General features: G+C 44.7%; 3 protein-coding genes across 4 annotated transcripts; all 3 read right to left on the bottom strand.

Moving 5' to 3' along the window:
• Positions 1-40: 40 nt before the first annotated feature.
• On the bottom strand, positions 41-14,289 carry uhrf1 (ubiquitin-like with PHD and ring finger domains 1). Of its 2 annotated transcripts, none has more exons than XM_056604630.1 (17): positions 14,138-14,289; positions 11,988-12,150; positions 9,472-9,753; positions 8,821-8,975; positions 8,309-8,524; positions 7,424-7,539; positions 7,119-7,305; positions 6,633-6,756; positions 6,426-6,533; positions 5,905-6,009; positions 5,222-5,328; positions 4,736-4,898; positions 4,168-4,305; positions 3,450-3,567; positions 2,873-3,024; positions 2,540-2,638; positions 41-2,091 (listed from the first exon to the last, which is right to left on the bottom strand). In XM_056604630.1, the coding sequence occupies exons 2-17, from the start codon at positions 12,138-12,140 to the stop codon at positions 1,945-1,947; spliced, it is 2,370 nt and encodes a 789-aa protein (XP_056460605.1). In that variant the 5' UTR covers positions 12,141-12,150; positions 14,138-14,289; the 3' UTR covers positions 41-1,944. The 2 variants fall into 2 exon arrangements, with proteins under 2 accessions (XP_056460605.1, XP_056460606.1); XM_056604631.1 differs by having other exon boundaries at positions 11,988-12,145.
• Positions 14,290-15,012: 723 nt separating this feature from the next.
• On the bottom strand, positions 15,013-18,328 carry LOC130393876 (small conductance calcium-activated potassium channel protein 2-like). Its single transcript, XM_056604632.1, has 6 exons — positions 18,111-18,328; positions 17,500-17,641; positions 17,027-17,137; positions 16,748-16,875; positions 16,351-16,420; positions 15,013-15,747 (listed from the first exon to the last, which is right to left on the bottom strand). The coding sequence occupies exons 1-6, from the start codon at positions 18,206-18,208 to the stop codon at positions 15,457-15,459; spliced, it is 840 nt and encodes a 279-aa protein (XP_056460607.1). The 5' UTR covers positions 18,209-18,328; the 3' UTR covers positions 15,013-15,456.
• Positions 18,329-18,451: 123 nt separating this feature from the next.
• Positions 18,452-22,121, bottom strand: LOC130393505 (small conductance calcium-activated potassium channel protein 3-like). Its single transcript, XM_056604178.1, has 4 exons — positions 21,348-22,121; positions 20,398-20,874; positions 19,925-20,020; positions 18,452-19,155 (listed from the first exon to the last, which is right to left on the bottom strand). Exons 1-4 carry the CDS (start codon positions 22,119-22,121, stop codon positions 18,874-18,876), a joined length of 1,629 nt encoding a protein of 542 aa, XP_056460153.1. The 3' UTR covers positions 18,452-18,873.
• Between the last annotated feature and the right edge of the window lie 3,537 nt (positions 22,122-25,658).

Genomic DNA, 25,658 nt, shown 5'->3' with positions numbered 1-25,658 from the left:
CATGTTTACATTTTTATTGTATAAAAGATTGAACGTGTACATTTTGCACCAAACAAGTGCAAGTAGAAAGCATCCTAAACCTACATATCAAAACTAAGTGGGACTAAAAATATACAATTTAAGAAAATATACAGTTTCCAGTCAATGCAAATATTTGTAAATATTTGAGGTATTACCAATATCTGCAACCACTAGCCTCAAAGCTCAGCTCATGGGTCCCCAAAGTGCACTATACTTAACCCGACAAACTCCAACATCAAAAGCAGTTAGAACCAACATTGAAAGGCTGACAGACTGCTGGTTAAAGCAATATATTGCAAGCAAAATACATGTGTTCCCGATTGGTACAATGAGCTTGGCTGGTGAGCAGTAACGAGAACCTGACAGCTGCTTTCCTGTTGCTTAGTTAACCATACATTTTGAAATGCAAGTTACAAAAAACGGCTTTAAACCTACACTAAACGGAATGAGGACTGTTCCAAATACAAAAAGTGAGGTTAAACTTAAACATTCCCGTTTTATTAAACTATTGCATACGCCGTTGAATAAGGTTTTCCATTAACTCTGGTTCCCCCAACTAGGTTAAGAATAAAACATTCTCCAGGGACCCAAGAACTAGAACAAATTCCCTCTGCAACGGACCATATGGATTCACTATCATAGATTTATATTCAGCTCCCATATTCAAATACATTTGACTCTTCCAGGGTCACATTCTACAGCATCACATTTCCCTCTTGAAGCCTTTTGCGTGTAGACCTTGGTCAGACTCTAGCCCTTGGTTTAACAGCAGTCAGTTAAGGCAAATGCATGAGGAGACGGTGACACAGTGGGATAACATTACTCGAGTGGTAGACAACTTTTCTTTTTCATCCTAAGTCAAATGCATGCAACTTTTAACAAATCTTCAAATGCTATAAAATTCTAAAAGAAAAAAAAAGTTATAAACATTGTGAAGCACCAACAAATTGATTATAGGAATATAATAATTCTGATTATGTTTGATGGAAATTTAGGACAATTGTGTAAATGGCATTTGGACAGTGCTTTCAGATACATTTGGGTTAATCGCAAACAAATTTGTGCACAAGAAAAAAATAAAAAAGGTATGCTGAAATGATGTTGAAACTATGATATGCTTCAAATCTATGGTCAGGGACAATTGGAACATTTAGAAAGTTTGAATATCTGCTTACATTAAACCAGTTCTGGAAGCTGGCAATATAAGTCAGACCACTTTGAGTTTATTTATTAAAAGGAAAAAATGACAAGGCATTGCAGAATAAATACAGGCAAGGGGAAAAATCCCCTGCACCTGGCCTAATGCGCAGACGAACAACCATGTGATCCTTTAATTTGAACATGTACAAGTAAGAACAAAAACTTGATTGCAAAAATCTGGTCTCAATTTGCATCCAAAAACAGAACGGCAGGCAGGGTTAACGTTTAGATAGCTCCATATACAAAAAAACAAAAACTGTACAAAAATTGCAAGCTTGGCCACCACCTGGACTTGCTAGAGAGGCGTTCTGAGGGAGTGTGGTTTACACGTAGAGGAACTTTGTTGTACTGCAACCATGAGTTCCGTTATGGCAAACGTGGAGAGGTGTGTTTGTTATTGTTAAATGACAAATAATGCCAAGCAATGTGAGGTTAAAAAAAAATAAAAAAAAGAGGCATCTGTAACGGACTAGGATTACATGTACAAAAGCTTCAAATGCAGTTTCAATGAACAGTTAACCACACTTGAAAACAAAACAGCCGAACAACCTGGGAAGTAGAAGGAATTAACCGGAGATGGTGATAAAAATCCACCAAAATTACTTAATTTCAATGTAAAAAATATATATTAAGAGAAAAAAAATGATTCTTTGTTGCCTCTACTGAACGTCTCCCCTTGTTTCAGTTCATTGCGCGTCCTTCCGGAGCAGAAGGAAGGTGTGATCATCGTCCACTGCTGTATCCGGGGAAGAACTGATTCAAAATGACCTGCAGTGGATTGTTGACGTTCATGGCGTAGTTCTTGCCCAGGTCGTGTCGGCAGGCGGGGCAGGTGTACACGTCTGCCCTGAAAGACCTCTGCAGACATTCCTGGAATAGAACATATTTCCCCATCTTAGGAACCTGCCACAGCTCTACATTACATTGAGGGAAGAGAGTGCCACTTTTTAAACGCATGGGATTTACTTTCCCTAAAAGGGCTCGTTGTGGGAGATAAGACTCGCTAGGTCATTGAAGGGAAACCCGTTTTGCAGAAAATTCAACCATTTATTTTGTGAAGATCACAATAAGAGTGGAGTTCTGGTTTTCAAGTGTACCCTGATTTAAATGCAAGACAAAAATGTCAAATAAAAGTGAACAAACCTTCTCATTGAACTTTGTCAGCATCAAATACCTAAACATGATCCCCCGTTAACCCATCTGCTCAAAATCAGCTGGTCCTCATCCATATTTGCCATGGAATACACTTGCTGCACTTCAACGGTTGGCGGCAGATCCCATGATAAGCGGATGCAAGAGAGATAGCAGCAGATCCTACCTTGCAGACGTTGTGTTGGCAGTCTGTGGTGACAGGCTGGTAGACCACCTCCTGACAGCAGATGCACAAGAACATTTCTTCCACCTTGTTCAGGAACTTCTGCAGAAGAAACATCCCACAGTATTGTTACACACAACCTGCAATATATACAAATCTTTCCCCAACCTATATATAAAGTAATTTTTAATCAATCAAGTCACGAAAGTTTTGTTCAGATTATTGCTGAAAAAACCAAAATGTATACTGACTGCCTTTAAATAGAAATGACGACACGTCATTATTGGCCCAGCCTATAGACAGTCAGGTGTGTGGTATAAAGTAATGGATTCTTACCGGTCCCAGCGCCAGCGACTGCTTGGCCTCGACCCAGATCTTCTTATTGGCCTCGTCCTCCTTAATCAGGGACTTCTGCTCCCCGGTGAGCTTGTAAACCTCCACCTTCATCTTCTTAGGCGTTCCTTTGGCCGGGGAGGACTTGGCCGAGTCTAGCAGACGGATCACGTAAAGCACACGTTAGAAATCCAAGCGCCTGGCTCGTTTAAACCCCATTTTAAAAACTAATTGTGAAACACCCTTCCATTAGACTAATGCTATCGAACATTCCTCGGTCACAGATGGAACTAGTGGGGACTGTAGGACTCATAAGTCAGCGTTATAATCAGTATTGCTGTGAATGTGAACAGAAAAAAATAATAATCTTAGTAGTCACATGCTTTTGATTTGTTTGTTGGAATGGTTGTTCATTGAAATATCAATGCTTATTATATTGGGGTAAAAGGGGGGAAGCCCACAGCCCAGCTGTCCCGTTATGGCACTTTATCATAAGGGGAATGGTTAAACGCTGGGGTGGTTCCAATAGCCAGTAATCCCATATCCCCAATAAAGTGGATAATCATCTCATCTGGCTCACCTGTACCCTGAGATTTCCTCTTCCTCTTGCCCTTGGTTGGGGTCTCCTCCTCTGGCTCACTCTTGTTTTCCTTCTCCTTCTCCTTCGCTGCCTGGGTCTCAAGATAGCCTTCTGGATACTGGGGCGGACACACACGCATTCATTCATTTGACTCATTTGCAAAGACTTGCAAATTACATTCAAAATATACATGTAAATCAAGGCATCCTCAGCCTGCAGGGTTATCTCTTTAAGTTGGGCATTGCCTTGGAGCAACCAGTCCAATATTTACATCCAAATGCATTGATTTGGTATTCATTCAATAAAAGTAGTAGCCATGAAGTCCATGGGGAAGTGAATAACCTGTAGTTCATCCAACAGCCTATAGGGGGCTCACAGTGGTTGGATTCAAAAACACAGGTCGCAGACGTCCTGTTTGACATTCTACATTAATTAAAAAGTTAAGGACTGTATTTACTGAGTTTTGGCCATAGAATAAGGGTAGGAATTGAAAATATCCATATTGGGCACATTACTGTGAGGATTCATTTCAAGTGGTGGTTTCAGAGTGCAAGAAATGGTAGCACCATTAGCTTTGGCTTAAACCAATGGGTGACATCCCTTTCAACAGTCACAAATTGACTGTACTGGTGTACTTTCTACACCGCTGACCATCCAACCGTTCCCGGTTCTACCTCCCCATGTCCAGCTCAAGCATTATCCAATGACGTGTCCTCACATTCATGGTGAGCCCCAGCTTCTTGATGCGCTCCTTGCCGTCTCTGGTCCAGGGTGCTGGCTCGTCGTCGTCCCTCTTCAGCAGGTACCGCCACACCAGGAAACCAGACTTCCCCTTCTCCGGCCAGTATTTCACCACCTAGGAGATACGAAGGCAGAGGTAAAGTGACCACCAATGCCAAGGATGTTCAGCCTATTTTAAAGTTAACAGCATATATCTTAACATGTTATGAAGTGCCATTAGTAATGTTTCGGACAATTGGCAGAACAATCAGGTAAATCTGTCCACAGAACGTTAGGATGCTTGTTCACACCACTGTCGGGGTTCCCATCGAGCTTCAAACTGACCAAATGCCTGGTCCTTATGCTTTGCAAGTAGCACCAAATTAAAAATAAACAGTACATCCAATTTTATCTACCAGGTAGCTAGCGTGACAACATATCACACCCCTCTGAAGACGGACATAAATATCACCGATGGAGACCTGATTACAATACATGAACCCATCACAGAGACCCAGAACCACAGGACATGTTGGTAACCGTGTGGCTCCTCCCCCAACGCTGACCTTGTAGATGCCGTCGTAGCGGTTGCCGTCCTCTGGGCTGTATTTGCTGTGTTTGCGACCCTTGGAGCTGCGGATCACCCGGACAGACCTGCCAGCCTTCCAGTTCTTGGCCTCCGCCCCGTCCTTATCGTTCACAGGCGTGTTGCAGTTCAGAGCCAGTGCCCTGGTAACGAAACCGAAACAAAAAGCGTTTAGGATAAGGACCAGTATGACCAACCGACAACTGTGTATTGGGCGGTTTATTATAATATTAGTGATGGTAAAAGTGGTACGATACAAGGAACAGGTACGAGAACCCAAGCTAGCGGCTATAGGCACCCAAGCTAGCGGCTATAGGCACCCAAGCTAGCGGCTATAGGCACCCAAGCTAGCGGCTATAGGCACCCAAGCTAGCGGCTATAGGCACCCAAGCTAGCGGCTATAGGCACCCAAGCTAGCGGCTATAGGAACCCGAAAAAGCGGCAATAGCAAACAGCAACTACACACCTGTTCATGTTGGTCAGTTTTTGGTCACATGACTGTTCGGCGGTCCTCTTGTTGCCGGACAGATCCCGTCCTCCGGATCCAGTGTAAGTGAACTCATTACCGTCATCCTAAAACCAGGAGCAAGAATACAGATCATCAGAACCAGGTCCCCTTAAGTAGCCCTACTTTCTTTGCATTGAAGCTCATGCCAGTTTAAGAAACAAATATAAAATACCAATATTTGGTAACTCAAAAGCAAAAAAAAGATTAATAGCCGTAAATAATCGTATCCAAAGGGACTGACTAAATACAGGCCCTTGGGGGTTTGGCATCTTGTTTATGAACCCTTTCAAGCAAGCTGTGGTTAGCAAGGAAGTCATCCAAGAACATGGCTGAGAAACAGCAGCAGAGCAACTATTCTGACCACCACAACCCAATAAAGCTTTATTGGGAAAATGTAGACAACCAAGTCAATGACAATTACTTCACAAATGTCCAAATATTATTATCCTAATTTGGGGAGACGTCTAGCTAAACTGGAAGTACAGGACAAAAACTCACAGGGTTGAGTGGTTAATTCCCACCTATGCCAAGAATGCATGAGCCTACTGTACCCAAGATGCTTCAGATCAAATAAAATCATCCAAACTGCATCATTAAAAATCCTGATTATCAAAAGTAATAAGCAAGCTCGCTTAGCGTACCACGTCATCCTCGTAGCCTCCGGCTAGCACCAGGGAGTAGGCTCCATCGTTGCTCCTTCCATGGATACCGGCGACATGGGGCCGGTGGACACCAGACTCGCTCACCTTGACACGCAGAGAAAACACACTGAAAGGTCAGAAGAAACGGGCACTCTGATGGACAAACGGTCAAAAGGCTGTAGCTGCTTAAAGATATAATCGTTGTTTAAATGTATAATTTTTTCGTCTTTGCTTTTTAGATGAACCGAATGAAATCAAATGATGAAAAAATAAGGCTTTTTAAAGGCAAATTAAAACAAAGCAATCATGGCCCCCAAGGGGCAATGCCCCTCTTTTCAGGCATTGTTAAAAGTAGCCAGTCACTTTAAAGACAACCAGATGTCAGCATTAAAGGAAGTGAAAAAAACAGCTAAGCGATGATAGGATAAGAATCGCCATTTCTATTTAACTGCCTTCAGAGTAATCACTTCCTCTTTCAGCTCCGATGGCTGCCACTTGCTATGAGGGTCAAGTTGACTGACCTGCACCCTGAACTTCCACTGGGACCCAACTGGGACACAAGGCACTGGGCCATAGTGGTTGGACGGCACGATGGTGCACTGTTTAGTGCGACCTGCACAGGCCATGCCCTGAAAGTAGAGGAAAAACACCCATCAGTTGGTTTGGAACTTAGAAATAACATGCCACAGTAGTCGTGTTATTTCCGTAAATGTGTCAGGGGAACTCACTTTGCCCCAGTCTCTTTGGCTGGAGGAGCTGGCCGAGGCCATTTTGGACTTCTTTTTGCTGTCCTTCAGCTTCTCACCAGCCCTCACCACCTCGCTTACATCGTTACGGCAACTGGGACAATACCTGAAATAGACCACCGCATGCATATTACTAAACATGAAGTACACAATAATATAAAAGATTCCATTTCGATTCATGCACCCTTACAAAACAAGTAAATGTTATTATACGCTTTATTATAAATAAAGGATGCAAGTTTTGCTACCACGTCCACCCTCTTCTGTGTTCCTTTGACAGTTATTCCTTGACATACAGAAACCCCCTAGCCCCCTCTGAATAAGGGCGGGTCTGTGATGTACTACTCAAACAAAATCGACTTCATCAGCACCACTTCTACAATTGACCTCTGTGACGCTGATTGGAAGATTCGCCCGTGATGGTTTTAGTTATATAGTATATAGTATGGTTATAGAACCCCGACTCACCAGTCCTCGTCGTCGGGGATGGACGTGAGCGGGGGGTCCAAGCAGTACATGTGGAAGGCCATGTCACACTCGTCGCACAGCAGCTGCTTGTCGGGGTCCTGCTTAATGCCACACGCGTGACAGTTGCACCAGCGGCAGTTCTTCTTGGGGTTGTCCTTGCAGTGCTTGCACTCGGGCCCGTTGGACCCTGAAGAACCGAGGAGATCAAGGTGGCTCAGCACAAGAACTTGAAACCCCGTCTCATGCTGCCCCCAAAGAGAATATGTGATGGATATCGTCGCCACCATTTTCCCACAACTCCTTACTTTTCAGCGGGCTTTCCGATCCCGGGGCCGAGTTGTCTGGACCCCCGGCCTCTTCGATTTTGTAGATCTCCGTCAGGAACATGATCCGACAGTCGTTAAGGGAGTCGCCAGCCTCACTGCAGAGAAGGATTATGAAACCATCTCAGTAAAAAGGATCGTTCAACAGGGACGCAAAATGTTTCGCTATCAATAAACTTCTTTAATGTCAAAAAGGACTTTGGGTTAGGGCAGTGGCACTATCAAATACATTTCCTTTCCAAGAAGAGCACATTCTTGACACACTAGTTATAATAGAAGGTTACACTACATCTGGAAAAAGAAAGGAGAACTGTGTCAACAGCAGTCATCACGCCTCTCGTGGTGTTGAAGTGTATTCTCTCCCTTGGTGCTCAGTTTAATAGGGCATTTTTGCTGCCCTGCAAAATTGAACGGGGGTAAATAAGTACATTTTTGTCAAGTTGAAAGCAGACTGACATGAATGGACGCATCAGTTTGTTTAATGTTTGTCCAGGCCATTTTGGTGTTCTCATAATGATGGACGTCTCACGCTCATACATAATGGGCAGCCGAAACCCGAGTACCAAAGTAAGTAGTACCAAAAAAAGCGTACAAATCCTGAATAGAGATTTTAATACCTACCTAACAAACGTATACGAATATACGACAATTTGGACTCATCACTACTACGGACATGTGACAATCAGCCAAAAGAACTCACCAGCTGAAAATGCATCAAAAGAAGAGAAAAGTCCAAAGTTCTAGGTTTTAAACTTCAAAATTCAGAATAGTTTGAGCTAAATTTCTAACTAACACAAAATAGATTTCTCTTGTTAAAAATTCCACCCCTTCTTCCCCCTGAAGCGCCAAAGCCAAGCGGCCCCTTACCCGAGCAGGATCTTGGCGTGGATCTCATGCGCCGTCCGGGTCTCCTTCTTCTTGTTGATCTCGGCGTCGTACCAGTACCCCCGCTCCTTGGGGTCGTCTGGGTTGAAGTTCACCATGACGACCATGCCGGGCTCCAGCTGGTGCCACTGGTAGACTGTGCGGGCGCGCGGCCGGATGTCCTTGGCCAGCAGCTGGACCACGCCGTTCTCTGGATAGCTGAGGTGACGGAGGACTGTCAGTGTGCAGCTCACACGCACATGTTGGATGAAACACTCGACAAGACACCACGGTTTAAATTTTTGAGGGGGGTCACCGACTACGGAAACTGAACTATAAATTCGGTTAAAACTCAAAAATGGGATAATGCGTAATTCCCCCTCTCAAACAAAACAATAATTAACAAATATTGCAAGTTGTGTCCACTAAAAGCAAACAGAGATAAATCTACAAATGAATCACTAGCCAAGTATTTACATTTCCGATATCAACTTAAGAGTACAGATGCGTCTTACTCTTCGTATTTGACGTGGTAGCGAATGTCCTCATCCGTGGGTGTGCCCGGCTCCTCCTTCTCTGGGCTCGGCTCCGGCCCCTTGGTGACCTTCAGTATCTGGGCCTCGAACCACGCCCCCATGTTCAGGTCCCTGGCGTCCACAAACTCATTGATCTAAAACACAAAGCATCAGATTAATAAGAATACAAAGCTTTTTCCAGACGTTTTTCTGTCAATGCTTAAAATCTGTTGGTTATGGGTGATTACGCGGTATAAATGAAACATGCAATAATTACAAAAGCATCCAACATTATATTTTGTCCAAAGTAACGTTTACTACGAGGCATGATTTTATTGTTGCAGTTTGCCCAAATGTGATCCATTATTGTAATGATTCAATGTCTCCTCCTCATTGAGGCATCCATCGATTACTAATCTTACATTCTGCTTTTAAACCAGGAAAATCATACCACATTACAACACTGTGATAATCCCAATTTCGTAACCAACATCCAAAGTCGGTCTCGGCTCGGCTTACGAAAGAGTCACCCCTCAGGTCGGGTTAAAGGCGGAGTCCCTTCTGGGGTTGGGTTACCAACCATGCTGACTCTTCTATTCAACGGTTAGCCAAAACACTCAACAGCCAGTTACAGACGTCCAAACCCATTACCTTGTACAAGCCGAACCCAGGGTCGATGAGTTCTTGCGTGTCGGCGCTCGCGGAGGTCCCGGCGGCCTGTGGGGCCTCGGGCTCCCCGTGGGTGGAGCTTTTGTCGGACTCGCTCTGGGCCGAGCCACAGCCGGAGTCCGAGTCGGAGAGCTCGGCGTCCTTGGGCTCCTTGGCGTCTTTGGTCTTCGCCGTCTCCACGGCCGGAGCGGCCGTCCTCAGCAGGAGCTGCACGATGTCGTTGAGACCCACGCTGTAGTCGAACATGGTGTGGCCGTCTTCCATCTGGACACACAGGGAGAATTAGGTTCTGTACCAGGGCGTGTGTGCGCATGAGCGCACACGCGTGTCTCACGATGGTCATGCTTGCAGTCAATGCCTTCAGGACCGGAATATACAATAAATAATTGTAGGAAACAAATTAATTAGTGCTCATTTGTGCAGACACATCTCCTCTATATGATAATTGGAAATCATAAAGCGTTAGAAAAGGACATTTAGTGAACGTGGAGGTTTGCATTTATGGGTCAAGAAGGTCAAGTACAGTGAAGATGCAAATAAACGATTGGATTGTTTCCAAACTAGGCGTGACCCTTGACCTGGCTGGTAATAACTAACAGAAGGATAAATGGATTCAATTGAATTGCGTTAGCCCTTGGGGTGGGGGGGACTTTATCTCAGTAATCCCCAACAGACTGCTCCTTCATTTAGTGCCATAGACAGACAGACTGAGCCGGAACATAGGATATAAAAGACACATTTATATCCAATATCACACAATTGAGATCTGCTGCAAAACTTCCCCGTTGGCTGATCCAATAGTTGCAGAAATTACGACTGCTTGGGATTTGAGATACTGTCTTGTTACAACCCTTTGCCAATTAACTACAACAAGGCTTTCAGACTTAGTTTTTACAAATTCAGTTAACATGTTAGATATGTCAGATGCCTTGTACACATAACAGTATTTAAGAAAAAGCACCCCACTACTGAAATCCACAAAAACAATATTTCTATTACATTTGTTCATTCTGGTGTGAAGCACTGTCAGAAAACATCAGAAACATGATTATGATGCTTTATTATTTGTTTTCAGCCGTTTGCAATGCAAAAATGCATTGCAAGCTCTAAAACACAGCCACAAAAAAAGTGACTTTTGGCCAAATAATCTCATTATATCTTGCAATATCCTCGTTGTTTGCATTCGCATTGTGACATGGGATCTCTGATCCAATGAGGCAACTTGAATTGACAACGTTTACACAGAAAACACGTTTAGTTTGTTCTTCTAATATTTAACCAACAGACGTGAATTAATTTCCGTCAACTCACTTCCAAACAGACACAGCCACGGTTGAATTTGACAGGAAATGACATTACATTCAAAGTGTTTATACTGTACGTGTGCACTGATGCATTGAATAGTATGTAAAGTAAATAGTAAGTACCGGTAAATAAAGCCTGAAATATAACCATTGCGAAGGACCTTCATGGCCCACTGTCAGATCTTTTAAGTAAAGCGCACCAATGACATTGGATAAACCAATGACATTGGATAATATTTATACTGATAAGAGTGCCTATAGTTTAATGGATCATTTACAGGCATCATAAAAATAAAAAATAAATCACACCATTGGAATGTCTTTGTTTACTTTTGTCCTCTTCAACACACAATGTCAAGAGTGATGTAAACATGTAAAATAAACAATTTTCCAGAATTTGGGTGAAACAAGTTCAGACAATTCAGTCGAAGGCTAAACTAAAGAAACTTAAAATTAAAAATAATTAAAATACCACAGAGGGAGGTTTCCACTGCACCTATCAGATCGTGTAGGGGTGTGGTCTGACCCCACGCCCCCCCTTCTGTGTAGTTCGTACTTCCTCAAAATCATAAATCATCTGTACTGTAATGGCTCACTGCCTTTGCCACGTGAATACACGGCAATTGGTCACCCGTTTGCGTAAATCTACTCCATTCAATTGGCTTGATGGAAATCAATGAACTGAACGTATGAGAGATTGCAATGGATTTCCCCACGTGCCGGATTATGTTCCATCAAACATCAAAAGCACCTTGATAACCCGTTTGAAAATATAATTAGAAGTAGATAATGTAGTTTCTTTGACCAACACTTTAAAAGAACACCGTTATGAGCCGCCATTTGCATACATTTTAATATTCCACTTGCATACATATAGCACAATAGCACCTTCTTCCCTTCACACCACCACAGACAAAACCAGGAAGACAGAATCCATGTACATGTTTTCAAGCCTATAACTAGCAGTCCAAAACAGACTTGGACAACATTTGATCCATCAAATAAAGCTTGAATGACGATGCCGCAACCCTGCAGTCAAAACAGATGAGCACCCAACGGCTGGAACTCAAACATCCCTGGCATCCAATCCACAACCAGCAGCCATTATCTGCCAGCTGCAGGTTTCACATGGCAAACCTCCCAGCTCTTACACCATCTATTCACCACGTCACCGGCTGTGTGACCTCAACGTACCTGTTTGCCGCGGTAGAAGAGCCTCTGTCGTTCGGGCTCCACCTTGAAGAGCTCCTGGATCTTGAGGCGCAGCTCGTCCACCTTGGTGAGCTTGGACAGGTTGTCCACCCGGTGGGTCTGGCTCCCGTCCATCGTCCGTACTTGGATCCACATTGCAGCTGCCCTGGGGATAACGGGACCCGTTAGAGGATGCTGTCCTGCAGCTGCGCCAGAAGTGGGCCAGGCACACCGGTTGCCGCTTAGACCGGGCCCTCTACTTTGAGCCCCCTTTCCAGCCCGCTCGTCAATAGCCAAAGCAGAAAGATCCTTAAACGTTGACTGTTAATACAAAACGTTTGCCTCTTCAAGGAGAACAAGGCAGGTGAACGTCTGTTTGTTTTCCATTAATTGAAGTCAGTGAAATTGCCATAATTGAAACTGGACACCGTCTGTTTCCTTGTATTTTGGAGCCATTGTTTCCAAAATAGTACAAAAACAAGCCAGACAGCTGTGGTGCCCCTATAGCCGCTATAACAGAATCCATCCATCATCACCACAATGAAGCTGACAGCCGTTTCCTAAATCATCCATGTTAAGCAACAGAAAGGCGGGTTTGAGTTTTAGGTAGCTACTGGGGTTGTGCTTAAGTTATGTTGATGGCATCTGCCTTGCTGCCATTGCTATTGAAAATAGTATGGACGATTGAAGTACTCACAAGTATTGCTTATTAATATTCCAAGTGGGATACAGATTCAGTATTCTATAGACTTCCCCCCAACCTTAAAAACAAGTTGTGAATGAAAGTTATTGAACTGGCTTTCATGTAATCTTTCGAATAAAGAATTTTCCATTCACACCACAGTCAGACTTGACAACAGTGACAAGGCATCTGGTGTTGTCATTTGTGCCATTTGTGCAATAAAACGTGTGCAATAAAACGGTTTAACAATGGAGGTCAAAAACTGCTGCGGCTGTTATATCCACATAACGGTCAGATTGTTTAAATTAGAAGACAACTCCTGGATTGGGATAACTATTTGGTGGAAATAAAGATAAGTCGCCGAGGCTAGTAAACAAGTGATAATCCACTAGAGTGATAATGACACGGCCTATTCAAATCTCTACTCCGTGCCTTCTGCCACTGGATGACGGTCAATAACAGTGTTCAAACGGTCATTGTGCTGCGCCTCCATCCGAGTGACCTGTCACCCCTCCAACAGTCTTTTCTGGGCGTGCCCAAGCTGATTTAAATACAGTGCGGGAAAACGAAGCGAAGGCCACTCCCACTGAGAGCACATCCGGGCGCGAGGAGCTGCTACCAAACAATGTGGCTTCGGGTTTCTGACAATAAAACACGCCATGGGACCACCCAGTATTACTTCAGATAGAATCGATAAGGTTTAATCAGTAGCTACGATTATGTTGTAACAGAAGATGCCTTTGCGGTCCGTTTTAAACACGATTGATGTATTATACACGGTGGTCTGTGCTCGCTGCGCTCAGCTGGGATCAGCTGGTCCGACGATTCATTAAAACCCTTCAAATCCCAGTGTGGTCTCGTTTAAACTGGTCACGTCCGTCTTTCCCCACATGTTTAGTAATCTAACCACCAAACCAAGAAAGAATGGAGCATCTCGAAATATACAAGGTTTACTACAACCACACCTCTGGCCAAATACTGAAAACTTTTTTTTTTAATAGGACAGTTTCTCCTTCGCATGTAAACGTTTTGTATCGAGTGTAAGTACACGTACTGGCCAAACTTGTGTGAAAGTGGATCGCCCATTCTGTACGTTCACCCAGTAAACAAGGTAAAAGCGCGCACAACAGCATCACACACACGGAGCTCAACCCTCCAGCCCCGGTAGCATTGACAGCGGACCACGTTCCCGACCCCTACCAGACACTTATGTGCACAAAACACGCACATGCCCGTTCAGTCATTCAGCAGAGCAGCTCCAAGCGCGCTAGTTTTAACTCGGTTGGAGAATGAACACGATGTAAACAGTGTTAAGTCCCCCGAACAATGCATTTGAATGACGAGGAGAGCCGTTCAGAAACGAGGCAGGGAGACTTTCCAAATTAGCAAAAACAGGCTAGCTAGCTAGGTCAACTGATACGATCCAACACAGGTTGTATGTTATTAAATTCAACGTAGTTCGTGGCTTTACCTGTTTGATTGTCCAAATTCTCGGATAAAGTTTATGCCGCAAGAGTTTTCCTCGTACCGCTCTAGTTTGCAAGAGAAACTCAACGCGCTGCAGAAGACAGAATCAATAGTTCTTTGATACTTTCTTTCCCCGCCCGTCTACAACTACAAGGATTCCGCTATTGGCTCGTTCTTGCTCACAGGCGGCCGCTAATTGGTCGGCATGGTTGTCAATCTGTCTTGTGACCGGAGCTTAGACTCAGCGCGCGAAATTGTGGTCTCGTGGGCACAGATCACTTCCGAGAATTTGGCGCGAGATTATGTAAATATATGTACTTTAGACCTTGGAGCTGTTTAGTAAACATCCCTTCTGCTGGGAGTTCTTGCTAGAACAATGAAATCACACCAATTAAGCCTTAAAGACGATTTCGCCAACCCATTATCCGTGGAAAAATTAAAATGGCTGAATGTAGTTATATTACGCTGCTTATTGCATAGTAATGCGCTTTTTGATCTCTTTTGGCGGGAGAAGTTGACGAATCTCTGTTGTCTACCTCAATATAGGTAGCTGTGTGTTAGTGTTTATATTTGTATGCATCCATGCATACAAATATATATAAAAAACCGATTCACACACACGCGCGCACACACAAACACACGTGTGTGTTTGTGTGTGCGCGCGTGTGTGTGAATCGGTTTTTTTGGAATTTACATACGAACTCACGAACTTTCCCTGACATATTATGTAATGACATTATACGTTTATGTTATGTGTTTATGTATGCATTGCATTCAAATTAGATTTTACTCAGGAGTTTATTCCCAAAAAAACCTAGTACTTACAAAAAGTAGAATTTCAATGAACCTTTATTTTTTTTATTAGTTTATTCATGCATACAATCTCATCAAAAGTCTTCTTTAAACAAGTCCATAATTACACTTTCCTGTTCACATTCAATTAAATGCAATATTTATGAAGTAATAAAATTAGACACATCCCTTTCAGATAACAAAATAGCGACCTTAAAATCCTTAGAAAAGTGCTGCTGTGTTACAGTTTAGAAATAATAATCAAGTTAAAAGAGTCATTGTGGATACAATTTGGTTACAGGTAACATACACAGTAGCCCAAAATATAAGCTCTTCAACTACAACTAAGTTCAGTCTAAAGTTGTGCACATTCTAATGTCCAGAGCCATAAAACTGTTAAATAAAACTATCAAAAGTTACAGTTTGCAGTTTTTGCCTTGCCATGGTGCCATTTCAAACAAAAGTTTGATAGACAAGATGGTACCTTAATTGTACTAATGCCAGACGAGAAAAGTGGGGTACACCCGAGCCTCAACAGCGGTATGAGTCGTCGGGTGCGGTGGAGGAGGGGCACAGCTGCCGTGGGGCCGCCCCCCCACCTCCACCCTCAGCCAGGGAGGAGGGGAGGAAGTGCACCTGGTAGGACAGGTTGTCCAGGAAGTCCTTCTGTTGCTTAGCGATGGCCTGGGACAGCACCAGGGGGAGGGACTGCACCCCCAGCAGGACCGAGTCCAGTTTCTCCTCCAGCGCGGCGATCCGATGGTCCAGGTTCTCGCTGCGCCGCTGGAGCTCCGACACCAGGTCGTACATCATGTTCTGGGTCTAGAGGAGGGAGACCAGAGGAGATACCAGGTGAGACATCGTGTTCTGGGTCTAGAGGAGGGAGACCAGAGGAGATACCAGGTGAGACATCGTGTTCTGGGTCTAGAGGAGGGAGACCAGAGGAGATACCAGGTGAGACATCGCGTTCTGGGTCTAGAGGAGGGAGACCAGAGGAGATACCAGGTGAGACATCATGTTATGGGTCTAGGGAGAGGAGAGACAGGATGGTCTGACCCAAGAGATAGGGAGACATGAGGGTCTCACCCTAGAGAGAGGAGAGACCAGGAGAGACATGAGGATCTGACCCTAGAGAGAGACCAGATCAGAGGAAAGGCCAGGGGTGTTACCTGGTTGAACGTTATACTCAGAGTCTGGCGAAAGGAGAGCCCATAAGAGAGATCATACTAGGAGAGATTTAGAATGCATACAATACATGACTATTTTCATGCATCAAAGATGTATCTATTATTTTGTTTTCCAACAGCAGTTGAAAGCAGGCTTGAATCATGACCAACATTAGTGACATTATTTTGAGTCACAACTCAAACAGCCGTAATCTTTGCTAACTTGGAATGTTAAATTCTCTGAAGAACAAATACAAACCTTTGCGATGTCAACAACTGTGTTGGCCTGGTCAGTTAGTTTCCTCTGCTCCATTTTGACCCTGCGTAATCTGATTGAATGAATACATCAATCAATCAAATAATCTTTCCCTTTACTTGTACAACCGATGGACATTAATGAATTTGCCTAAAACACAAAGCAAGCAGGTTATGTTAGTTATACAGTTATAAGTTCTATACATTCTAAGTTATGACTTCAATCAGTTATAATACTTTATCAGTTTTAGGTTTCATCAGATGAATTCTCATCTGACCGTCCACAGCAATTTTATGGCCAATCAATGACTTAAAAATGCCATGACCGTGCGTCACGAACGGGGAATCACCACAACTTTAGATTCTGCTGAAGGCCCTGAACATGACTCTTTAGCACCTACTGGTGGATGGCCTGGAGAAACTTCCTCTGGTGGTGTCGTACAGTGGCGTGATCAATCTTCTTCACCAGTTTGGTGTACTTGTAGATCAGCCATGTCTCCCTCAGAACGTTGGCTGCTGTGTTTTTCACCTGCGAAGAATTGGATTTTAGATGTATTATTATTATTAAATAAAAACACAAATACATGTCACAATTCATTTTGTTATTCAGGCCTCATGAATTTTTCTGAAATGATAATTTAATTGATCTATCATAAATGCAGCCTGGGGTGTGAACTGACCTTTTTATAAAGCTGAGTGTCCATCATGAAGTTGTGGACGTGCTTCTCTGCTCTGGTGAGCTCCGACTTCCTCGCTACCACGGCAACCACCAGCGCTGTGCAGCCCGCGCCCTGACAACGAGATGACAGGAAGCAAACTTCAAAAGAATAACTCCAAAGTCAAGTGGCCGCTAATTGACTTGAAAATCGAATGTAATAAATAATAAATTAATTACATTGAATACAATTGAACACATGATGTTAGCTTGTGAAAGGTTGATATTGTTATTACATGGTACAAATATCCCAATAACAAAATCCTGCATGTACAACTGTATTGTGTGTGTTCAACATATATTCCACCATTCAGAGTAGATAAGATGTATGAGAATGCACAGCCCTACAAAAAAACAGCGATAATTACCACAAACATCAGTTTAAAGTGACCCAACACAGTGAGACACAACAACAGTTCCAATGAGGGTGGGACTCACCATGATGCCGGTCAGCAGACACACCCCTTTGCCACAGTAGGTGTGAGGGACCATGTCCCCATATCCGATGGACAGGAAGGTGATGGAGATGAGCCACATTGCCCCCAGGAAGGTGCTGGTCACCTGCTGGGCATCGTGGTACCTGGAAGAGAGCAGCTAGGGATGAGCCAGTGGTGATCAGGAACAAGAGAGGACATGTTTCTGATCAGCCAGGCTGTGTGTGTGTTGCATTTCAGTGATTCAGTTTCAGTGATTCAATCTCCTTTTGATCGTTTTATCAAAATTAGTAAAAAAAAAAATGGATGGATCATTGGATGAATGAGTGAGTGAGACAATTTATAAAAAAAAAATTAAAGAGTAACTGAGAAAAGAAGCGAGGGATAAAAATATATAAAGTGTATATAGGAAGTGTATAATTATTTTAACTTTTAAGTTTGAGTATGTGTGTATGAGTTCCTACTTCTTAAGTTATTTTTTAGGTTTTGAGAGTGGGTAGGTACCTCACACACACACGGGCAAACAAACACATCACACGTTGTAAATACACATTGTATGTCTTGTTTAGTAAGGCAGTATATTTCCCAGATTGGTTCCAGGTTGGGAGCCCGTACCTCTCACACACGCGCACGGTCCAGGCAGCAATCACCCAGCAGGAAACACTGAAGACCAGCAGTACCGTCCCGGGACACATGGTCATCAGAGTCTTCATCACGAAGCGCGTGTCGAAGCTGATCTTGTTCAGGGCACCGATACTGTGCGATGAGGCGTCCGTGAAGAGCCTGCCTGCGCACACGAGACCCACGCATCAGATCGGAGGTTCCCCTCGGTGTTCCTGGCCCCCCCCCCCCCCCCCCTGCCCCAATGTAACCACGACGACGCGGTCTCTGGTTTGGTGTGAGGCTGTGATCGAGGCTTGACGTTGCTACCATCAGCACCTCATCACCATTGACAATGCACATTTTCTATTTCTTTAGAAATTGCACTTCAAATGTTTGCTTCTGATACCACTATGCATGTCAATTTTGCCACCTATTGTACCCCTAACTGTCACTGGGATTAAGGGCTATACATATTTTACTCGGTAAAATATGTAGGCTACTATAAGAATTCTACAGATAAAATAAAGAGTTTGCATTTCACTTTGTGTCACTTTATCCCTCGTTTGAAATATTATAAGATAATTCTTCCAGAAAGAAGAATCTGGTTAATCTCGTAATTTAAACTCGTCTCATTGTGATTTTTGCAGTTTGCATTCTTATGAAAAAATAAAGTGATTATTATTATATTATTATCTTTTATCTGTTTATCGTTTTTATGTTATTCATGAATTGTTCCACAGTGGTGGATGACTGCAATCCAAGCACATCTTGTTCCCTAACGCGGATCAACCCAGAACAGGAGGAACTTGCTGTGCAGCAGCGTCACGCGGCCAATCAGGTAGAGGCGCAGGAACATGGGCACGGAGAGCAGGATGTCCAGGTCGGCGTCCGCCTCCGAGGGCGCGTGGCTGAAGACCAGGCGGGCCGCCCGGGTGAAGACGTAGCGGCCGGGGACGGGGTGCACGGCGCACACCACCAGCTCCAGGGCCACGAAGAGGATCCGCTCGCAGGTCATGGCGATGCGCCAGTCATCCGCCCCGTTGTCCACCATGAAGAGCTGGACCCCCGCCGAGAGGGGGGGGGGGGGGGGCGAGACGGCCGACCAGTGAACGGTTAGTGGAGCACATGGTTCATTTCTTATATATATATTTTGTTATATTTTAGATGATTTTTTTCTTTTAGCAATTAATGTTATATTTTCAAAAATACAAATTAATAGGAAAAGGGATGAAATATTTTGTTAAATAGTAATATACTGAAAAATACATTATACCTAGTTGCAAAAACAGCTACAGAGAAGTATATAGACAAAAGAGATTAAAAAAAAGATGATATATAATATGATATGTTATAGTTAATAATAGTCATTAATTAATTCCTTCATTTATACTTTAGTGTTGCTATTTAATCAATCAGCTGACGAGTTCCTCCAGAGGGATTTCTGGTTAATAATTGGAGATACATTTTATGAATGAGCAGGTAGGGGTTCAGGCATTCTGCTCAGGGATGCTTCCAGGTAGATGGTGGATATGGGAATTTGAACCCAGAATCAGCTGGGAGTGAAACATCGTAACCACTAGAATATCCTGCGTCATTTGGGTTCAACAGTAAGAGAAGTGAATAATTGTTTTATTTACTACTATTGAACACTCCAAAAATAAACAAGATAACACTTTTTGCCGGGATTTTTTTTTTTTTCAGATCTCAATCATGAGATCTCAAATCATGGGATATTGCCCAATATCCCGAGAGAGGGAACCAATCAAATTGCGCCATCTTAGGGGGTTCACGTGTAGCTTATACTAATAGCTGATATCTACCCATACCTCGACCTCCCTGGCGTGGTACATCACGATGAGCCCCAGCAGCACCACGGTGGAGACACTGATCATACCTTTAAGGACAAACGAGTACACAGAATCCTGGGGAGCAGGGAGGAAACAGTGTTAAAGGGGTACGAACTCAGACCAGCTGTTTGATTACAAATATCTCACCGGATCCAGAAGGGGAGTTCGCTGCTCCGATATAATAATGAGTAAACATTTTACTGTGTTGTTTTGATTGTACTAAGCATATTAAAGAGAGGGTAAAACACATTGTATATTCTTGATCGGTAAGCAATGGCTAATATGATGTAATGTATAATATAAACACGAAAATACATTTATTTTCAAATTAATCTCATGTTATCGCTATAATATTGCTATTATGATGATAACAAAACACCACAGTGTATATATATTCTGCATGTTTTTACCATCTAAATGAGTTGTAATTAGTTTAATCATTTATTCCTCACCTTGGTGTAAAACCCCCTGGACAGCTCCGTCTCGATCACCATGACGACGATGCCAAACATCCCGCTGACCAGGGCGAAGTCGCTGAGCCGCTTCCTCTTGCCGAACAGCGCCCGGCGCTGGCCCAGCCGGTGACCGATGTCCCGGTTCTTCTTCGGTGGTGACGGCGCCGGCGTCCCGCCGGCCTCTTCCAGCCGGTCGCTCCCCGCCTCGCTGGGCTCCTCCCGGCTGGTCTTAGAGAAGGCGTCCTCCGGGACGGCCCGGTAGAGGAGCCGGGGGGGCCGCGGCTCGGCTGGGTCCGCGTCCGGACCACGGGAGGGGTGGAACGCGCCCTGGCGGCCCACGGCCGACGGTCTGGGCGCGTCCCCGTTTGGGGCGAGTCCCGGGTTGTCGATGGCCCCGTTGCATGGCGGAGACCCGGTTCCCCGGAGCAGGGAGACCCTGGACCCGGTGGGACTGAGCTGGGACTCATCGTTGTTCTGGACCACAGAGGGGAGGGGAGTTAGTGCAGCGAAGGGGACGCACACACAGACTATCATCAGCGGGCATCAGAGTTGGGGATAGGGTGTTTGTTCTGCCAGCCTAAAGGTAATGGGTTCGATCCCCAACGTGAAGTCTAACTGCAGGCATCCTTAAGCAGGATCCCCTACCCCCCCCCCTGTGCATTAATGCCCTGTATCAAATATAAATGAATCACTTAAATTGATTTCAAGCCTAGGGTGAAACCGTCGGCTAAATCACTAGCAGGTGAGCACTGATGACCTTGTGTGCTAAGGATGGTGGATGCAATTGTGGTACGTACAAAATAAGGACGTACAATGTTCTGCTTCATCTTATGCAAATTAAAGCTTACCTCTGTAGGAAAATGCACACACGAGGAGAATATGTACAAAAGAAAATCGAGAAGGGAAATGGTTCCACACTTCAAGCTCCACAAAGCAAAACCAGGTACCTGATTTTGCGCGTGATAGAGCCTTTTGTCAGCTCGGTGTTTGTTTTCAAGAGAGCCACGGTGGCTGAATGAAAGGGAATCTGCACTTTGGTCGGGAGCTGAACCTTTCATCCAGGGACTGCTGGTGAAGGGGGAGTCAGAGAAGTTCAGGGGGTTCAACACGAGCGAAGAACGGGTTTCTGTTCCGGAAAGTTCTCTCGACCGGCGTTCGGCCTCCGTCGAGCCTGGATCTCCGTCCTGAGGTTTCGACAGAGGCAACAGCAGGTTCTTCTCCCCGAACTCGAGGGAATTCAGCGGGATGTTGAACAGATTCTTTGAGGCTGGTACGCAGCCGTCTTCGCCTTTAAAATGGTTGGAAGGTTGTTGGTGTTGTTTTTGTTGTTGTTGTTGTTGATGATGATGTTGTTGGTGGTGGTATTGGCGCAGGCCTCTCCCGCCGTCGTCTCCGTTGCACTGGGTACCCGTGAAGCCCTCCTGTGAGCAGAACGTTGCAGATATCAAAGGGTCCTCCGGGAGGGTCTGTTGAGGGAACACCTGGAAGGTGGAGATCAGGGAGGACTTGAAGAAGGGCATGTTGTTGTTCTGAGCCGACAGCGAGAGGTGTCTCTTCTGGGGGACGCCGCCGCCGACGCTGCCGGGGGGAGCGTCTTGTCTCGGCCAAAGGTGAAACCCCCCTACGTCCTCGTGTTCGCAGTGAGACTCGTCACGTGACGGACATCCGCATCCTCCTCCTCCTCCACCATCACCACCATGATCGGGATGGGAGAGGCCCATGATGGCAATCTGCTTTGCCGCAGCAGTTGGACCGCTCACGCCCCCACCACCACCACCACCACCACCACCACCTCCACCACCGACCCCACCACCGCCACAGACATGGCTGCAGAACGGAAACCACGGCCGCTCTTCCGACTGCGGTAAGGTTCTGCTCCGGATCTTCAGGGGTTGCAGCCTGGAGGGAGTGGCCCCGGCCGGGGTCGCGGAGGAGGGGGTTCGGCGGGGTTCAGGCACCGGGGAGGCTCGAGAGAGGCGATAGTGCAGGACATCGGGGTCCCTGCCAGAAGTGGGGGGCAGGTCTGGGCCGGGATGGCAACGATCATTACCCCCGTCGTCGAGCACCTCTCCGGTGGAGTCTAGCCGCTGGGTGGCGTTGGTGGGCTTGACCAGGATCAGCCTCATGGCTCAACGCCGGGGGGGGTCTGGACTTCAGGTGCCGGACGCCATCCTTCTAGAACACAAATGAACGTGGATTACAGCACACACCTTTATTTAACCAGGTAAAAGTCTCATTGAAAATTTAAATCTCTTTTACGAGAGACCTGGCCAAGAGGGCAGCATAAAACCAAGATATACATTAAGGTTTCGCCCCACAAAAACACACAATTTTCACAACATTAAAATACAGTTTTGGGACTTCGTGCCTATGTCTTAGTTAAGGAATTAGACATAGGCACCATTTACAATACTTCCACATTCTAGGTCCTAAAGAAATAGTAGTAGTTGTATGATCTAATGTTGAATGATTGACCACTATCTTTGAATACCTTCATTTATATCCCGATCCTATTTGATGGTAAACATCCAGGCCACCATGATGATGTCTGAGCATGTTGTCACATGATACGCACCCACTTATGCACGGCATTTTGTGGTTTCCGTTCCGCTGTTCTTTTTTCACACTTCCATTTGAACATCTCGAGCATTGTTACAAGTAACCAATGAAGAGTAAGTAAACATAATAATAATACAATAATGACGTATGAACCAGACCCCCAGCTGTGCATAATCAGTGAGGCGTCATGTTATCTTAAGGCTCTGGTTCGGCTGTTTCACAGAAGTAGAGGGCTCTGACAGCAGCAGATGCTCTTATCAAAAAGGCTCACGAACACAAAGGACTGACATTCTTGAGAGTAAAACCCCAACATGGGGTCTCATCGCCAACATTTTTTCCATTACATTTCTATTTTATTTATGCAAACTAATGGTTACTGGAAATGTGAAGTTATTGTATTGTTTTCCTCATAGTTAAGATGTATCCCTTAACTAAAGGTAATTTACTCCAATTTAATTAAATACATTCAAATCTAGGAATAATAAAAAGGAAAGACTTAAAATATGCTCCCATTCGATTTTTTTTATAATGCCATACATGTGATTCGGGCAGCCTTTTCATAATTACTACATCAAGGATCCAAGGTCTTCAAGGTCTAATCCTGAATTGAGCAAAAAAATCCTGGAAAAAAAAAGGACCAACATTACCAGGCATACAACACCATTTCCCTTCTCTCCTCTTCACCCTGAACGAACACACGGCACGCAGGGCAACGCACGGCACGCAGGGCAACACACGGCACGCAGGGCAACGCACGGCCAGGGCTTACCTTGATGCTGCGCGGGGATCCCCACAGGGAACGGTCATCTGGGGCCCAGGGTTGGACGAGGTTGTTAGGGCCGGTAGGAGAAGTGTGTTATGATGGTCTGTTGTTCGGCCCCTTACTGGCCCCTCCCAGCGGAGCGCTACACTTGACACAGGGGCAGCGCAGAGCTTTTCCTTTGAAAGTAATGATTAGAGATTCACTGTGAGGGAAGAAAGGGGTGAGACCAGAGGACTTGTGAGAGGCCGTCATGCAAATAGGGACACACACACACACACACACACACACACACACACACACACACACACACACACACACACACACACACACACACACACACACACACACAAAGACACACACACATCACAACAGGTGAAGAACAACCATCACCATGATGTAACGTCAGATGTGTCGGAGCTCAAAGGGCTCAGACATGATGAAAATATATTGGACCCGATTGGACGGATTGCTATGGGGGAGGGGGTGGGGTGGGAGGAGGAGGAGAAGGAGGAAGGGGGAGGAGGAGACTGGTCCTTTTCAAAGCAGGGCGGTAAATAAACAGGAGGGCAGGAGAACTTCTCATTCATCACACGGCCTTCACAGAAGCTTCTTATCTGGCCCGCCACAAGGAGGCGGCTGGACAGGTGTCTCGTTTGACCCAGTGAAGGCTACAATGGGGTCGGCGAATGGGAGGGCCTTCAAGGGGTCCTCGCTCTCTGAGCTCCAGGAAGTGACGGTATATTTGTTACGTGGTATTGGATGACCATATACATGCAAATTAAACGATGGAATTTTGGTTGGTTGGTTGAACGCGTTCTTTCTCTGTGACCGTGAACAGCTTTGACCACTTTGGTTTTGTGAGAGTATAAAAGGTGATTGTGGAGACACTTCAAAGTGGTTAAAAGAGACGTTTGATAGGCTTCTAAGAGACGTGAAGGGGGGGATGGGGGGGGGTTGATGTAAACGATTGAACTGTCGGTGTTAGTGATGTCAGGGGGGGGCAGGTCACACTTTAGAGGGGTCCTCGGTGAGACTAGAGACCGGCCTGCTTAATTGAAATATTTCAATACTTTGGTTTTGTTTCACATTAAGGCAGGCAATTCTGTCATATTTTAACATTCAACTAAAGCAATAGTACTGGATTATCATTCGTGACTTACTTTATTTTGTCTTTTTTTTTTTTAAGTTAACAAACCCTTGATTTAAACTTCAACAATTTCCCCTCAAATAAATAGCGGTTATAAGGAGGGAATGTGTCGTTTCTTATCCAATATGTGTCCGGTTTATCCGTCTCTCTCTCCATCCATGCTACCAGATCCACCCAGCCCCATCATCCACAGAATGCCGCCTCAGCATACTGGTCAGGGAATCTCGCTGTGCAGTCAAAAGCCTTTGTGGCCCGCGGTGACACCAAACTAAGTATTACCAGGCTCATTTCCAGACCACTAAACCGTTACATGTGCGACCGTCTCCATCCCGATCGCCAGGGTGGACGGACATTTAAAACCATTTATTTGGTTGGTTGTTGGTTGTTGTAATTGTCATTGATTTGTTGCAGATGAATTTGAGTCTAATGGTTTATCCATGCTGCCTGTCATGTGTCTGAACTAAATTGGAGTGCTGCAAGAGTTTTGACCATAAAGTGTGCATTTGTCAATATGAGTACTGATCAGAAATGCTAATTCTGAAAGTAGGACTATTTTTTCCAAATGCACGTTTTGATTTAACAAGGAACAACTTGAATGCTTCATGCAATTTAAGATACTAAAATACTTTAAATTGCTTTAGTGGTCAGGTTTGCAGTGTTATTTATTTTTATGTTTGACAAAAATGTATTTCGATAAATTTGTTGATTAGCAGCGTTACGGTTCATGTATAATGTATAATATACGTATAATATAATTGAAAACGATGTTTCTAATTAAAGATTTCCTCA

This window comes from Gadus chalcogrammus, chromosome 12 (assembly GCF_026213295.1).
Source record: "Gadus chalcogrammus isolate NIFS_2021 chromosome 12, NIFS_Gcha_1.0, whole genome shotgun sequence".
In the NCBI taxonomy this organism is placed as follows: domain Eukaryota; kingdom Metazoa; phylum Chordata; class Actinopteri; order Gadiformes; family Gadidae; genus Gadus; species Gadus chalcogrammus.
The sequence above is the reverse complement of the archived record's forward strand: the minus strand, read 5'-3'. Positions and strand labels throughout refer to the sequence as shown.